Below are 17,319 nucleotides of genomic sequence, written 5' to 3' on the forward strand. Positions count from 1 at the left end.
GCCGCCCGCTGCCCCCCCCGCGCCATCCCGGGGCCGAACGGGACCGGGAGGAGCCACCCCGGCATCTGCACCGGGTCCGTCCCGGCGTCACCACCGGGCACCGGAAAGCTCCGGGACCCCCAGAACCCCGGGATTGCCGCGATACCCCCGGAAAGCTCCGGGCATCGGGAAGGCTCCACGGTACCAGGAGCACCGGGAGCACCGGGCATGTACCGGAGGGACGAACGGAGCCGCTCCACGGTGGCGGAGGGGTCAGCGCTGGACATGGAGCAGCGCCGGGGCTGCTGCTGCCCCCCGGCCCCGGCCCCGCAGGTACGGGAATACCGGGAAGCAGCACCGGGAGCAGCACCGGGAGCCTCGGGAGCACTGAAAGCCCCGGGAGCACCGGGAGCAGCACCGGGAGCTCCGGGAGCACTGAAAGCCCCGGGAGCACCGGGGGCACCGGGAGCCTCGGGAGCACTGAAAGCCCGGGGAGCCCCGGGAGCACCGGGAGCACTGAAAGCCCCCGGAGCACCGGGAGCACCGGGAGCCCCGGGAGCAGCCCCGGGAGCACCGGGAGCAGCCCCGGGAGCACCGGGAGCAGCCTGGGCACGAGGCCACGGGGGCGGTCCCGGCCGCTCCCTGCCCCCCGGGCCCCTCCCGGCCGGTCCGGTCCCGCTGCCCCGGCCCAGCCGGGAATTCCGGTGGGATCCGGTACAACGGGAATCGCCCGCGCCCCCGGCACCCGGCGGGGAGGGGGGAACTGGGAGGGACCGGGAGGAACGGGAGGATCGGGGCGTCCCGCACGTGGCGGTGCCGGTGCCGGTGCCGGGGCGCACCGGGACATTTGGGGGGTGCCGGTGGGTCTGGGGGGTCCCGGTTCACCCGGTACAACCACATTCGGGGGTCCCGGTAGATTTTGAGGAGGGGTCGGTGCATCCTGGGGTGGATCCGGTGCATTTTGAGGGCTCCTGGTGCACTTGGGGGGGTCCCGGTGCGTACGGGGGGGGTCCCCGCCTTTCAGCGCCGGTCCGGGTTCACTTGGGGGCTCCCGGTTCACTTTGGGGGCTCCCGGTTGGTTCGGGAGGCTCCCGGTTCGTTGGGGGGTGTCTGGGCACACTCTGAGAGGTCTCGGTGCACTTGAGGACCATCCCGGTGCTCTTTGGGGAGCTCCCGGTGCATCCCGAGGAGTCTCGGTGCCCGTGGAGGGGGTCCCAATCCCCCGGTACCGGCTCCGTACGGGTGCTCCAGTTGGTTCGGGTCGGTCTCAGTCCCCCGGTACCGGCTCCGTATGGGGGCTCCGGTTCGCTCCGTTCGGTCCCGGTGCCCCAGTACCGGCTCCCTATGAGGGCTCCGGTTCGCTCGGGTCGGTCCCGTTGCCCCCGGTACCGGCTCTGCACGGGGGCTCCGGTTCGCTCGGGTCGGTCCCTGTCCCCCCGGTACCGGGTCCTCTCGGGGGCTCCCTTTCTCTCCGTTCGGTCCCGGTGCCCCGGGGGTGTCTCGTCCCCCCGCACCGCGGATTTCCCCCAGCAGGGGGCGCCCCCCTCCCGTTCCCGGTGTCCCGGCGCCCCGCGGGGGGGGGGCGGGGGGGACACGGAGGCGGCTCCAGGGAGAAGGGAGGGAGCGGGAGGGGGGACCCGGGCACGGGGGACACGGGGCGGGCCGTGGGGCGGGGGCGGCCGCCGCTTCCTGTGCGCGATCGCGGCGGAGCGGGAGCGGCCGGAGGTACCGGGAACGGGGGCAGCGCTGCACCGGGGGTGGGGGGACAGGGGGTCCCGGTGTCCGTCCCTACCGGGGCTCCGTTCCGCGCCTCCCCCGCACGCGGCCCCGTCCGGTCCTCCCACGCCTCCCCCACCCCCTCCTCCGGTGCCGTTCCCGGTTCTCCGTTCGGCACCCCCGGGCACGGGGTGCCCCCCTCCCCGCACCCCTTTTCCTGTTCCCGGCACCCCCAAAATCTGCACCCTCGTTCCGCCCTCGCACCCCAAACCCTGCACCCCGTCTTGTGCCTGCACCCCAAACCCCGCACCCCAAACCCTGCACCCCAACCCTGCACCTCGTTCTGTGCCCGTACCCCAAACCCCGCACCCCAAACCCTGCACCCCAAACCCCGCACCCCAAACCCTGCACCCCGTCTTGTGCCTGCACCCCAAACCCTGCACCCCAAACCCCGCACCCCAACCCTGCACCTCGTTCTGTGCCTGCACCCCAAACCCTGCACTCCAAACCCTGCACCCCAAATCCCGCACCCCGTCTTGTGCCTGCACCCCAAACCCCGCACCCCAAACCCCGCACCCCAAACCCTACACCCCAAACCCTGCACCCCAACCCTGCACTCCAAACCCCGCACCTCAAACCCTGCACCGCAAACCCCGCACCCCATCTTGTCCCCAGCACCCCAAACCCTGGAACCGCTTCCCCCACCCCCCAGCTGGTTTCCCCTCCCCCGCACCCCTCATCCCCTCGCTGCACCCCAAATCCTGCACCCCGTTCCTACACCCCATCTATTCCCCTGCACCCTCTCCTGTGCCCCAAAATCCTGCCCTGCCCCCAAAACCCTGCCCCCCTTTTCCCATCCCCACACTCCATCTTGTCTCCTTCACCCCATTTTCTCCACGTCTTTTCTTGTGCCCTGCACCCCAAATATTGCGCCCCAAACCCTGCACCCCAAACCCTGCCCCATCACGTCCCCAAACCCTGCACCCCATTCCTGCACTCCAAAAGCTGCACCCCAAATCCTGCACCTCAATCTCTGCATTCCTTCTCTGCCTCAAATCCCCTCCCTGCACCCCAACCCTGCACCCCAACCCTGCACCCCAAACCCTACAACCCATTCCTGCACCCCAAACCCTACAGCCCAAATCCTGCATTTCCTCCCTGCACCCCAAACCCTGCCCCATCACGTCCCCAAAACCCTACACCCCATTCCTGCACCCCAGTCCCTGCCCCTGATCCCCAAACCCTGTACTCCATTCCTGCACCCCACTCCTGCACCCCAAATCCTGCACTCCATTCATACACCCCATTCCTGCACCCCAAACCCTACACCCCATTCCTGCACCCCAAACCCTACAACCCATTCCTGCGCCCCTCACCCCATCCCTGTTCCCCTCCTTTGTCCCCTGCCCCCCTTTCCTGACCCTTTATCCCCCTCCCTGCCCCCCAAACCTTTCTCCCCATCTCTCCCCTCACCCCAAATCTCGCCCCTCCCGCCCCCCAAATTCCTCCCCCCGATTCCCCGCCCCCTCCGCGCCGCCCCCGCTGCCCTTTCCCGCACAGATCCCCCCTTGTTCCCTGCCGGGGGGCGGCCAAACAACGCGGGCGCCCCCCCAAATTCCATAGAGGGCCCCAAGCACCCCCAAATTCCATAGAGGGCCCCAAGCACCCCCAAATTCCCGTCGGGGTGGGGGGGGTTCGCCATCCAAACCCCATTTTCTCCCCGCAGCCACCTCGGTAGAGAGGGGGGGGGTGTCCCCCACTGCACCCCCAGCGCTGGATGCGGCGGGACCCCCTTGGGGGGCTTTGGGGGAACCCCCCAAAATAGCTGGGGGGGTCCCGGGGGTCCCGATGGAGGTGGGGGGGGGCCGCCGGCTGCGGATCCTGGAGGATCTCAACATGCTCTACATCCGCCAGATCGCCGCCAGCATCCAGGTGCGAATTTTGGGGATCCCCTCCTCTCCCCAAATCCAAATCCGGGGAGATTTGGACCCCCCCGGAGCCCCCAGACCCCGATTTTCCCGGGGGGGATTTTGGGGGAGGTCCCGGGAAGGTGGAACGGGCTCCTCATCCCAAAGGGATCCATGCACCACCCCAAACTCATCCTGCATCCCCAAATCACGAGAGGGGCGATTTTGGGGGGGGCCCGCTCCCCCCCTGTTCGCAGCGGGGGGTTATTTATAGGTGATGACGTCACTGGAGGGGGGGACAGGGGCGGGATCGGGATCGGGATCGGGATGGAGGAACCGGAGGTACCGGGAAGGACTTGGGGGGGCTGGGGGTGGTCGATGGTGGTGGGGGGTGCTGGGAAATTTGGGGTTTTGGGGGGTTTTTGGGGTGTTTGGTGAATCTAGGGGGGTTTGTGGGGTGCAGGATGAGTTTGGGGTGGTGCATGGCTTCGGTGTGGGGTGCAGGATGGATCTGTGGGGTGCAGGATGTGATTTTGGGGTGCAGGGTAAATCTGTGGGTTGCAGGATGTGTTTTTGGGGTGCAGGATGGATCTGTGGGGTGCAGGATGTGATTTTGGGGTGCAGGGTAAATCTATGAGGTGCAGGATGTGTTTCTGGTGTGCAGGATGGATTTATGGGGTGCAGGATGTGGTTTTGGGGTGCAGGATGGGTCTGTGGGGTGCATGGTTCCCCTAGGGGACGCTGGATGAGTTTGTGGGGTGCTTGCCCTGCCTTTGGGGTGCACAGTTCCCCATTGGGGTGCACAGTGGATCTGTGGGACACGTGGTGCCCTTGGGGGGTTCATGGTGTGGTTTTGGGGTGCATGGCTCCCCCATGGGGTGCAGCAATAATTTGTGGGGTGCGTGGTAAACCTGTGGGGTGCACGATGTATCTGTGGGGTCCGTGATGTGTTTGTGGGGTGCACGGTCTGGTTTTGGGGTTCACAGATTCCCCGTGGGGTGCTGGATGCGTCTGTGGGGTTCCTGATCAATCTGTGGGGTATACGGAACGTTTGTGGGGTGTCTGGTGAATCTGTGGGGTGCACGATGTGGGGGTGCAGCTGGGACCCCATCAGGGCAGGGCTGGGAGCCCCCGCGTACCTGGCTGGGACCCCCAAACAATGTGGGGAACCCCTCCCCCCACCTGGGCATGACTGGGACCCCCAGGGGAGTTTTGGGGTCCCCTGTGCCCAGCAGGTGACCCAGCCCCACATTCCCTCAAACCCTCCCAAACCCCAAATGTGGGAGGAGCTGGAGGGGCTGTGGGTACAGGAGAGGTTTTGGGGTCCGCTGTGACCCTCAAATGTGCCATTGCCAGCATCTGGAACTGCAGGGGGTTCAGAAGGGATTTGGGGACCCCCTGACCCCTCAAATATTCCCATTCCGAGGTGCCGGAGCTGCAGCGGGCCCTGCAGCTGGCACTGTGGCTCCAGGAAGAGTTTTGAGGTTTGGGATGTGTTTTGGGGTCCCCCTGACCCCCCAGTGTTCCCATCCCCAGGAGCCAGGCCTGCAGCGGGCTCTGGAGCAGTCACTGTGTGTTTGGGAGAGGTTTTGGGGTGACCCTGACCCCTCAAATATTCCATCCCCAGGAGCCGGAGCTGCAGCAGGCCCTGGAGCAGGCCCTGGTGTTGTGGGAAGGGCTTTGTTGTGTGGGAAGAGTTTTGGGGGTGCCCCTGACCCCCCAAATGTGCCTGTTCCCAGCAGCTGGAGCTACAGTGTGTGCTGTGTGTTTGGGAGGGATTTTGGGGTCCCCCTGACCACCCAAATATTCCCATCCCCAGGAGCCAGAGCTGCAGTGGGCTCTGTGGGTGTGTGCAGAGGGGTTTTGGGGTCCCCCCAATCCCCCAGTGTTCCATCCCCAGGAGCCGGAGCTGCAGCAGGCCCTGGAGTGGGCCCTGGTGTTGTAGGAAGGGTTTTGGGGTGTAGGAAGTATTTTGGGGTCCCCCTGACCCCCCAATGTTCTATCCCCAGGAGCCGGAGCTGCAGCAGGCCCTGGAGCGGTCACTGTGGGTGCTGTGGGTGCAGAGGTGTTTTGGGGTCCCCCTGACACCCTAGATGGTCCATTCCCAGGAGCCGGAGCTGCAGCAGGCTCTGCAGTGTGTTTTATGGGTTTGGGATGTGTTTTGGGGTCCCCCTGACCCCCCAAATATTCCCATCCCCAGGAGCCAGAGCTGCAGTAGGCCCTGGAGCGGGCCCTGCAGGTCTGGGAGGGATTTTGGGGTTTGGGGTGCCCCTGACCCCCAATGTTCTGTTCCCATCCCCAGGAGCTGGAGCTGCAGTGGGCCCTGGAGTGAGCCCTGTGCGTGCTGTGGGTTTGGGATGTGTTTTGGGGATGTGTTTTGGGGTTCCCCTGACCCCACAATGTTCCATTCCCAGGAGCCGGAGCTGCAGCGGGCCCTGGAGCAGGCCCTGTTGTTGTGGGAAGGGTTTTGGGGTGTCAGAAGGGTTTTGGGGTTTCCCTGACCCCCAAATGTTCCATCCCCAGGAGCCAGATCTGCAGCGGGCCCGGGTGTTATGGGAAGGGTATTGGGGTCCCCCTGAGCCCCCAAAACGTGGTGTTCCCAGCAGCCAGTGCTGCAGTGTATGCTGTGGGTGTGGGAAGGGTTTTGGGGTATGGGATGTGTTTTGGGGTCCCCCTAACCCCCCAGTGTTCCCATCGCCAGGAGCCCGAGCAGCAGTGGGCTGTGGAGCGGGCCCTGGTGTTATGGGAAGGGTTTTGGGGTGCCCCTGACCCCCAAATTTTCCCATCGCCAGGAGCTGGAGCTGCAGTGGGCTCTGTGTGTTTGGTAGGGATTTTGGGGTGCCCCTGACCCCTCAAATGTTTCCTTCACCAGGAGCCAGATCTGCAGTGGGCCCTGGAGCGTTCACTGAGGGTGCCGTGGGTTTGGGATGTGTTTGGGGGATGTGTTTTGGGGTCCCCCTAACCCCAAATTTTCCCATTCCCAGGAGCTGGAGCTGCAGTGGGCCCTGGAGCAGGCCCTGTGGGTCAGGGAGGGATTTTGGGGTTTGGGATGTGTTTTGGGGTCCCTCTAACCCCAAATATTTCCATCCCCAGAAGCGGGAGCTGCAGCGGGTCCTGGAGCGAGCCCTGTGGGTCAGGGAGGGATTTTGGGGTCCCTCTAACCCCAAATATTTCCATCCCCAGGAGCCGGAGCTGCAGCGGGCCCTGGAGTAGGCCCTGTGGGTCAGGGAGGGATTTTGGGGTCAGGGATGTGTTTTGGGGTCCCCCTAACCACAAATATTCCCGTTCTCAGGGCCCAGAGCTGCAGCAGGCTCTGTTCTATGGGTGTGGGAAGGGTTTTGAGGTGTGGAAGGATTTTGGGGTCCCCCTGATCCCCCGATGTTCTGTTCCCATTCCCAGGAGCTGGAGCTGCAGGGGGTCCTGGAGCGTTCACTGAGGGTGCCGTGGGTTTGGGATGTGTTTTAGGGTCCCCCTGAACCCCAGTGTTCGATCCTCAGGAGCCGGAGCTGCAGCGGGGCCTGGAGTGGGCCCTGCGGGTCTGGGAGGGATTTTGGGGTTTGGGGTGCCCCTGACCCCCAATGATCTGTTCCCATCCCCAGGACCCAGAGCTGCAGTGGGCCCTGGAGTGGGCCCTGTGGGTCAGGGAGGGATTTTGGGGTCCCCCTGACCCCCAATGTTCCATTCCCAGGAGCCGGAGCTGCAGCGGGCCCTGGAGCGAGCCCTGCGGGTCCGGGATGGAATTTTGGGGTCCCCCTGACCCCCAATGTTCTATCCTCAGGAGCCACAGCTGCAGCGGGCCCTGGAGTGAGCCCTGCGGGTCCGGGAGGGATTTTGGGGTCCCCCTGACCCCCAATGTTCTATTGCCAGGAGCCGGAGCTGCAGCGGGCCCTGGAGCGAGCCCTGCGGGTCCAGGAGGGATTTTGGGGTCCCCCTGACCCCCATTGTTCTATCCCCAGGAGCCGGAGCTGCAACGGGCCCTGGAGTGAGCCCTGCGGGTCCGGGAGGGATTTTGGGGTCCCCCTGACCCCCAATGTTCTATTGCCAGGAGCCGGAGCTGCAGCGGGCCCTGGAGCGAGCCCTGCGGGTCCGGGAGGGATTTTGGGGTCCCTCTGACCCCCAATGTTCCATTCCCAGGAGCCGGAGCTGCAGCGGGCCCTGGAGTGAGCCCTGCGGGTCCGGGAGGAATTTTGGGGTCCCCCTGACCCCCATTGCTCTATCCTCAGGAGCCAGAGCTGCAGCGGGCCCTGGAGTGAGCCCTGCGGGTCCGGGAGGGATTTTGGGGTCCCCCTGACCCCCATTGCTCTATCCCCAGGAGCCGGAGCTGCAGCGGGCCCTGGAGCGAGCCCTGCGGGTCCGGGAGGGCGCCCGGCGCCTCCTCCCCGCCTGCAGCCGGCCCGAGCAGGCTCTGGAGACCACCAAGACCCTGGTGCTGTGCGAAGCCAGGGTGGTCGCGGCCGGGGGGGAGCTCCAGCGGCGCCAGGAGGCCCGGCTGAGGGGGGCCCGCCGGTGAGACACCCCAAAAATCAGCCCCGAGGGAATGAGGGACCCCAAGGGATGCCCCAAGGTGGGGTGGGCACCCTGTGGGATCCCCAAAGGGGAGGGGAAATGGGGAACACCACAGGGGATCCTAAAAGTTGGGGGTGGGTCCCTAAAAGTGAGGGAGGGGTTTGGGGATCCCATAGGGGGTGTGGTGGTGGGGGGTACCCCAAAATATGGGGGGTCATCGGGGACAGGGCAGTGAGGGAAAACCCCAAAGCCTGGGGGACACAGCAGGGAGAGACACCCCAAAACCCGGGGGGGCATGGGGGACAGGGAATTGAGGGACACCCCAAAACCTTGGGGGACATGGGGGACACTGCAGTGAGGGACACCTCAAAACCTGGGGAGTCATGGGGGACACTGCAGTGAGGGATGCCCCAAAACCTGGGGGGTCATGGGAGACACTGCAGTGAGGAACACTCCAAAACCTGGGGGGTCATGGGGGACAGGGCAGTGAGGGAAAACCCCAAATCCTGGGGAGACACAGCAGTGAGGAGCACCCCAAAACTTGGGGTGGAATGGGAGACAGGACAGAGAGGGACACCCCAGAACCCAGGGGGACATGGGGGACACAGCAGTGAGGGACACCCCAAAACCTGAGGGGATATGGGGAACACCCCAAAACCTGGTAGGACATGGGGCAAGGCAGTGAGGGGCACCCCAAAACCTGGGGGGACATGAGGGACACATCAATGAGTGAAAACCCCAAAACCTGGGGGAACACGGCAGTGAGGGAAAACCCTAAAGCCTGGGGGGACAGAGCAGTGAGGGACACCCCAAAACCTGGAGGAACATGAGGAACACCCCAAAACCCAGGGGTGGGATGGGAGGCCCTTGTGGGGGCTGTGGTAGTGAGGGACCCCCCGAAATTTGCATGGAACGGGGCAATGCAGAGGGGCACAGAGTGGGGGTGATGTGGTGACAGGGGACACCCCAAATACGGGAGGGGAGCCCCCCAAAATGTGTGGGGAGCTTTGCTGACCCTGCCGTCCCCCGCAGCCCCTCGGAGGGCGGGCCTGGGGCGGAGCCGGTGCCGTGCCGGGGCACCGTCTGCATCTCAGGTACGGGGAGTCCCGGGGGGGTTCTGGGCAGGGGGAACCCCCTCCTCTCTGCCTGCCCCCCCTGCAGCACCGCCTGCATTTGGGGTGCGGGGTTTGGGGGTGTCTCAGCGGGTCTCACCCCCCTCCTGGTCCCCCCTCCCCAGATTTGCGCATCCCGCTGATGTGGAAGGACACGGAGTACTTCAGGAACAAGGGGGGTGAGTGTTGGGGTGCTGGGGGTCCCCCCTGGCCCCACTGTGCCCCCCGTGACCCCCTGACCCGCCATGCCCCCCAGAGCTGCACCGCTGTGCCGTGTTCCTGCTGCTGCAGGTGGGGGCTGAGATCCACGACACCCCCACCGTGCTGGTGGACAGGACCCTGACCGACATCTGCTTCGATGGAGCCGTGCTCTTGTGAGGGGGGAAGGGACCCCCGGGACCCCCACACCCCCTATGGGACCCTGACAACCCCTATGGGACCCTGACACCCCCCTATGGGAACCTGAAACCTCCCTATGGGACCCTGACACCCCCTATGGGACCCTGGCACCCCCCTATGGGACCCTGACACCCCCCATGTGACCCTGACACCCTCATATCCCCTCATGGGACCTCTGACCCTCCCCATGGGACCCATGATCACTCCCCTAGGGGACCCCTGACACCCCCAAATCCCCCCCCCCATGGCGCCTCTGAACCTCTCTGTGGGACTCCCAACCACCCTAATATGCCCCCATGGGACCCCTGATCATCCCCATGGGACCCCGTGGCACCCCCACACCCCGCTATGGGACCCTGCCACCCCTATGGGACCCCTGAGCTTCTCTGTGGGACCCCCCCAACCACCCCTACACACCCCCAGGGACCCCTAATCCTTCCCATGGGACCCCCAATACCCCCATACCTCTCCTCAGAACCCTGACACTCCCCTCGGGGACCCTGACACCCCCTTATGGGACCCTGGCACCCCCCTAGGGGACCCTGACACTCCCCTTGACACCCCCATGGGACCCCTCAGCCTCTCTATAGGACCCCTGGCTACCCCAATACACCCCTATGGGACCCCTGAGCACCCCAATGCACCCCCTTGGGATCCTGACCCTCCCCATGGAACCCCTGATCACCCCACTATGGGACACTGATACCCCCCTATGGGCCCTTTGACACCCCCATATTCCCCCATGGGACCCCTGAGCCTCTTTATGGGAGCCCCGACCACCCCCACACACCCCCAGGGACCCCAAATCCCTCCCATGGGACCCCCAACATCCCTACACTCCTCCCTGAGGCCCTGACACTCCCCTAGGGGACCCCTCATCATCCCCATGGGACCCTTGAACTTCTCTATGGGAGCCCTTTCACCCCCACAGCCCTCCCTGGGACCCCTCTATGGGACACTGCCACCCCTGGGACTCCTGACTCTCCCCATGGTGCCCCTGACACCCCCACACCCCCCACGGGACCCTGCCACCCACATGGGACTCCTCTATGGGACCCTGCCACCCCCCATGGGACCCCTCTATGGGACACTGCCACCCCTGGGACTCCTGACTCTCCCCGTGGTGCCCCTGACACTCCCACACCCCCCACGGGACCCTGCCACCCCCCATGGGACCCCTCTATGGGACACTGCCACCCCCCAATGGGATCCCTGACCCTCCCCATGGTGCCCCTGACACCCCCACACCCCCCACGGGACCCTGCCACCCACATGGGACCCCTCTATGGGACACTGCCACCCCCATGGGACCCCTGCCACCACCAACCCCCACTTGTGGGCCTCTGACCCCTGACTTACTCTGCCCACGCTGGGAGGGACCCCTGCCCCAAACTCTCCCTTCCCTGTCCCTTCAGTGTCCCCACAGTCTGTGGGGTGGCCCTGGGGGTGTCTCCTGCTGGCACTGACCCTGCTGGCACTGACTCCTCTGTACCCTCCATGCTGGCACTGACCCCTTTGTGCCCCTTGTGTCAGCACTGACCCCTGTGCCCTCCCTGACATTGACCTCCCAGTGCCCTTCCTGGTCTTGACCCCTCTGTGTCCCTTGGGCTGGCACTGACCCCTCTGTGCCCCCTGGCACAGATTCCACTGTCACTGACCCCTCTGTGCCCCCTGGCTATGATCCCACTGTCACTGACCCCTCTGTGCCCCCTGGCACTGACCCTGCTTGCACTGACCCCTCTATGCCCCCTGGCACTGACCCTGCTGGCACTGACCCCTCTGTGCCCCCTGGCTCTGATCCCACTGTCACTGACCCCTCTGTGCCCCCTGGCACTGATCCCACTGTCACTGACCCTTCTGTGCCCCCTGGCACTGATTCCACTGTCACTGACCCCTCTATGCCCCCTGGCACTGACCCTGCTGGCACTGACCCCTCTGTGCCCCCTGGCTCTGATCCCACTGTCACTGACCCCTCTATGCCCCCTGGCACTGACCCTGCTGGCACTGACCCCTCTGTGCCCCCTGGCTCTGATCCCACTGTCACTGACCCCTCTGTGCCCCCTGGCTCTGATCCCACTGTCGCTGACCCCTCTGTGCCCCCTGGCACTGACCCTGCTGGCACTGACCCCTCTGTGCCCCCTGGCTCTGATCCCACTGTCACTGACCCCTCTGTGCCCCCTGGCTCTGATCCCACTGTCGCTGACCCCTCTGTGCCCCCTGGCACTGACCCTGCTGGCACTGACCCCTCTGTGCCCCCTGGCACTGACCTCTGTGCCGCCTCATGCTGGCACTGCCCCCTGGGCTGTCACTGTCCCCTGTGCCCCAGGGCTGGCACTGACCCCTGTTCCCCCCCAGTGGCACTGACGCCCCTGTGCTCCCCATGCTGGCACTGACCCCTCTGTGCCCCCTGGGCTGGCACTGCCCCCCATTCTGTCACTGTCCCCCTATGCCCTCTGGGCTGTCACTGACCCCTAGACTGTCACTGTCCCCTGTGCTCCCCATGCTGTCCCTGTCCCCATGCTATCCCTGTCCCCGGGCTGTCCCTGTGCCCTGTGTCCCCATGCTGTCCCTGTCCCCATGCTGTCCCTGACCCCGGGCTGTCCCTGTCCCCAGCCCCGAGGCGGGCCCGGATTTCGAGCTGCGTTTGGAGCTGTACAGCGCGGGGCTGCCCGGGCCGGGGGCGCAGGGCAGTGCCCCCCGCAAGCTGGCATCGCGCCTCAGCACCTCCCTGGGCCGCTCCTCGGGCCGCCGGGCACGGGCTGCCATGGACGGGGGCCCTGCCAGCCCCCCGGGCACCGCGGGCACCGCCACCGGGGCGCTGCTGCTGCCGCCGCCTGGAGTGCCGTAAGTGCCCTGTGTGTGATACTGTGTGCCACATGTGTGGCATTGTGTGTCACTGTGTGCCACCTGTGTCACCTGTGTGTCACTGTGTGTCACTGTGTGTCACCTGTGTGGCATTGTGTGCCACTGTGTGCCACCTGTGTGTCACCTGTACCCCCCTGTGTGCTACCTGTGTGCCGCTGTGTGTCACCTGTGTCACTGTGTGCCACTGTGTGTCACTGTGTGCCACTGTGTGCCACCTGTGTGTCACCTGTACCCCCCTGTGTGCTACCTGTGTGCAACTGTGTGCCACTGTGTGTCACTGTGTGTCACCTGTGTGTCACCTGTGTGTCACTGTGTCACTGTGTGTCACCTGTGTCGCTGTGTGCCACTGTGTGTCACCTCTGTGTCACCTGTGTCACTGTGTGTCATTGTGTGCCACCTGTGTGTCACCTGTACCCCCCTGTGTACTACCTGTGTGCTACCTGTGTGTCCCCTGTGTGTCACCTGTACCCCCGTGTGTGCCACCTGTGTGCCACTGTGTGCCACTGTGTGCCACCTGTGTGTCACCTGTACCCCCCTGTGTGCTACCTGTGTGCCACTGTGTACCACTGTGTGTCACTGTGTGTCACCTGTGTCACTGTGTGCCACCTGTGTGTCACTGTGTGTCACCTGTGTGTCACCTGTGTGTCACTGTGTGCCACTGTGTGTCACCTGTGTGCCACCTGTGTGTCACTGTGTGTCATTGTGTGCCACCTGTGTGTCACCTGTGTGTCACCTGTGTCACTGTGTGCCACTGTGTGCCACCTGTGTGCCACTGTGTGTCACTGTGTGTCACTGTGTGACACCTGTGTGTCACCTGTGTCACTGTGTGCCACTGTGTGTCACTGTGTGTCGCTGTGTGTCACCTGTGTGCCACTGTGTGTCACTGTGTGCCACCTGTGTGCCACTGTGTGTCAGTGTGTATCACTGTGTGTCACATGTCCCTCTGTGTGTCACATGTCCTCCCCTGTGTCCCCCTGTGTCCCCCTGTGCCCCCTGTAGACCCTGTACCCTCTGTGTGCCAGTGTCCCCTCTGTGTGCCTCCTGTCCCCCCTAGGTGCCACATGTCCTCCTCTGCCCCCCGTGTGTTCCACGTGTCCCCGTGTGTGCCCCTTTCTGTGCCCACTGTGCGCCACCTATGTGTCACTGTGTGTCACTGTGTGTCACCTGTGTCACTGTGTGCCACTGTGTGCCACCTGTGTGCCACCTGTGTGTCACTGTGTGTCACTGTGTGTCACATGTCCCTCTGTGTGTCACATGTCCTCCCATGTACTGCCCTGTGTCTCCCTGTACCCTCTGTGTGCCAGTGTCCCCTCTGTGTGCCTCCTGTCCCCCCTATGTGCCACATGTCCTCCTCTGCCCCCCGTGTGTTCCACATGTCCCCGTGTGTGCCCCTTTCTGTGCCCTCTGTGTGCCACCTGTCCCTCTGTGTGTCACCTGTGTGTCACAAATGCCCCCTGTGCATCACATGTCCTCCTGTGTGCCCCCTGTGCCCCTTTCTGTGCTCCTTATGTGCCCCATGTCCCTTTGTGTGCCACATGCCCCCCTGTGTCCCTGTGTCCTGCCCATGTCCCCCTGTGTGCCCCCTGTGTGCCACTCCATGTGCCACATGTCCCCCGGTGCCACCCTGTCCCTCCATGTCCCCACCTGTGACCCCAGACCCCCCCATCCTCCCCAACCCCTCAGCTTCCCTATGGTGTCCCCAGCTGTCCCTGATGTCCCCTGACCCCCCTCTGTCTCCCCTGAACCCCCAATGTCCCCTGTCCCCCTGGTGTCCCCAAGTGTCCCCAAGTGTCCCCAATGTCCCCAATGTCCCCTGTCCCTCTGGTGTCCCCAAGTGTCCCCAATGTCCCCAGGTGTCCCCGGTTCCAGCTGCTGGCTCACACCACGCTGTCCCTGGCCCAGGTGCACGACGGCTTCCGCACGCACGACCTCGTCATCGCTGCCGACGGTCAGTGGGGTCACCGCACCCCAAAACTGCCTGGGGCACCCCTAAATACCCCATAAATATCCCATAAACACCCCAAAACTGCCTGGGGCACCCCTAAATACCTCATAAACACCCCAAAACAGCCCAGGACACCCCTAAATACCTCATAAATATCCCATAAACACCCCTAAACAGCCCAGGGCACCCCTAAATACCCCATAAACACCCCAAAACAGCCCAGGACACCCCTAAATACCCCATAAATATCCCATAAACACCCCAAAACTGCCTGGGGCACCCCTAAACACCCCATAAACACCCCAAAACAGACCATATCACCCCCAAACATCCCAAAACAGCCCGGGGCACTCCTAAGCACCTCATAAACACCCAATAGCACCCTATAACACCCCAAACAGCCCGGGGCACCCTATAACACCCCATAAACACCCCAAAACACTTCATAAACACTTCAAAACAGCCCAGAGCATCCCTAAATACTCTGTAACACCCCATAAACACCCCATAACACCTCTAAACATCCTGGGGCACCCCAAAACACCACATGGCACCCCAAAACACCCAATTAAAAACCCCATGGCACCTCGTGACACCCCATAACACCCCTTGGCACCCTATAGCACCCCATAATACCCTGGGACACCTGAAAACACCCCAAAACTCCCCACACACCCCAAACCAGGGCAATGGGGCTGGAGCAGACAGGGAGGAGTTGGGGGATCCGGGATTTTGGGGTCCTACAGGGGTGGGGGTGGATTTGGGGTCTTGGTACATGGAGACAGGGAGGTCCTGGCACGAGAAGGGGGGGTCTGGGATCCTTTTGGGGTTCGGGGGTCCCTGTCAGCCCCCAAGAGCCTCAGGAGTCCCCAGAGCAGAGCCCTGCTGGGGGGTTTGGGGACAGTGTGGGGTCCCTTCATGTCCCCCCTGTGTCCCTCCAAAGCAGAGCCCTGCTGGAGGGTTTGGGGTCGGTGTCCCCTGTGTCCCCCCAGGGCAGAGCCCCTGCTGGGTGCGTGTGTGGGTCCCTCCATGTCCCTCCATGTCCCTTCTGTCCCTCCATGTCCCCTCTGTCCCTCCATGTGCCCCCATGTCCCCCCTGTCCCTGGTGTCCCCCCCAGAGCAGAGCCCCTGCTGGGTGGGTTTGGGTGTCCCTCCATGTCCCCCCATGTCCCCTGCTGTCCCCGTGTCCCCACAGAGCAGAGCCCTGCCAAGGGGGATTTGGGGTCTGTGCGGGGGTCCCTCCATGTCCCTCCATGTCCCCCCCTGTCCCTCCATGTCCCCGTGTCCCCCCAGAGCAGAGCCCCTGCTGGGTGAGTTTGGGTGTCCCTCCATGTCCCTCCATGTCCCTCCATGTCCCTTCTGTCCCCGGTGTCCCCGCAGAGCAGAGCCCCTGCTGGCTGGGTGTGGGGGTCCCTCCATGTCCCCACTGTCCCTCCATGTCCCCCCATGTCCCCTCTGTCCCCGGTGTCCCTGCAGAGCAGAGCCCTGCCAAGGGGGATTTGGGTGTCCCTCCATGTCCCCCCATGTCCCCGCTGTCCCCGTGTCCCCGCAGAGCAGAGCAGGGGTGTCTCTGGTGCTGGGTGGGTTTGGGTGTCCCTCCATGTCCCCTCTGTCCCCCCATGTCCCCGCTGTCCCCGTGTCCCCGCAGAGCAGAGCCCCTGCTGGGTGCCCCTCTATGGCCGCGTGTGTTGCCGCCTGGCGGCCCGGCCCAGCTGCATGGACACCCCCGCGGCGACAGGGACACTGCGGCTGCAGGTCAGCGACAGTGACAGCGGCCACACCGGGAATGGCACCGGGAATGCACCGGGAGGGGCACCGGGAATGGCACCAGGAGTGGCACCGGGAGGGGCATCGGAAGAGGCATTGGGAACGGGAGAGAGGGGTGGGAGAGAGGATCAGGAATGGGATAGAGGGGTGGGGTTTATTAGGTGCTACCATGATAAAGGGGACGCTGCAACTGCAGATGGGGGAATAGGATAAATGGGATATAGGGAAATGGGACGTAGGAATGGGATAGAGAAATTAGATATAGCGATGGAATAGAGAAATGGGATAGAGGAATGGGATATAGGGAAATGGGACATAGGAATGGGATAGAGAAATGGGATATAGGGATGGGATCGAGAAATGGGAGAGAGGGGTAGGATCACGAATGGGATAGGGGGTGGAGTTTATTAGCATTGCCATGATAAAGGGGACATTCCACCTGCAGGGGAGGGAATGGGATAGAGAAATGGGATTGAGGGAAATGCGATATGGGGAAATAGGATATTGGGAAATGGGATATAGGAATGGGATATAGGGAAATGAGATCGAGAAATGGGATAGAGGAATGGGATATAGGGAAATGGGATAGAGAAATGGGATCAAGAAATGGGATATGGGAATGGGATATAGGGAAATGGGGTAGAAATGGGATATAGGGATGGGACATAGGGATAGGGACATAGGGATGGGATTGAGAAATGGCATGTAGGGATCAGATAGAGGGATGGGATAGAGAAATGAGATATAGGGAAATGGGATAGAAAAATGGGATATAGAGATGGGACATGGGAATGGGATAGAGGAAAGGGATAGAGGAATGGGATATAAGAAAATGAGATATAGGGAAATGGGATAGACAAATAGGATATAGAGAAATGAGATACAGGGATGGGATAGAGAAATGGACTATAGGGAAATGGGATAGAGAAATGGGCTATAGGGAAATGGGATATAAGGAAATGGCATATAGGAATGGGATAGAGGGATAGGATAGAGAATTGGGACATAGGGAAATGGGATAAAAGAATGGAATTGAGAAATGAGGTAGAAAAATGGGATATAGGGAATGTGCCACCCGTGGGTGCTGTATGGGGTCACACTGGAGCTGTGGTGTCACTCAGGG

The 17,319-nt window shown here is 63.3% G+C and overlaps 1 protein-coding gene across 5 annotated transcripts in view; it reads left to right on the top strand.

Moving 5' to 3' along the window:
* The window catches only part of RTKN (rhotekin), a 22,827-nt gene continuing 5,508 nt past the window's right edge, over window positions 1-17,319 (top strand). The window contains exons 1-9 of one of the 5 annotated variants that reach the window (XM_074540617.1): window positions 178-312; window positions 3,422-3,627; window positions 7,915-8,108; window positions 9,141-9,202; window positions 9,346-9,399; window positions 9,477-9,594; window positions 12,233-12,463; window positions 14,338-14,432; window positions 16,078-16,184. In XM_074540617.1, the coding sequence (XP_074396718.1) occupies window positions 3,544-3,627; window positions 7,915-8,108; window positions 9,141-9,202; window positions 9,346-9,399; window positions 9,477-9,594; window positions 12,233-12,463; window positions 14,338-14,432; window positions 16,078-16,184 (945 nt within the window). In that variant the 5' untranslated portion in view covers window positions 178-312; window positions 3,422-3,543. Of the gene's footprint in view, window positions 313-1,551; window positions 1,705-3,421; window positions 3,628-3,880; window positions 3,945-7,914; window positions 8,109-9,140; window positions 9,203-9,345; window positions 9,400-9,476; window positions 9,595-12,232; window positions 12,464-14,337; window positions 14,433-16,077; window positions 16,185-17,319 lie in introns of those variants that run through there. The other 4 variants (XM_074540616.1, XM_074540613.1, XM_074540614.1 and 1 more) reach the window with 4 other exon arrangements.

Source organism: Zonotrichia albicollis, chromosome 5 (assembly GCF_047830755.1).
Source record: "Zonotrichia albicollis isolate bZonAlb1 chromosome 5, bZonAlb1.hap1, whole genome shotgun sequence".
Taxonomy (NCBI): domain Eukaryota; kingdom Metazoa; phylum Chordata; class Aves; order Passeriformes; family Passerellidae; genus Zonotrichia; species Zonotrichia albicollis.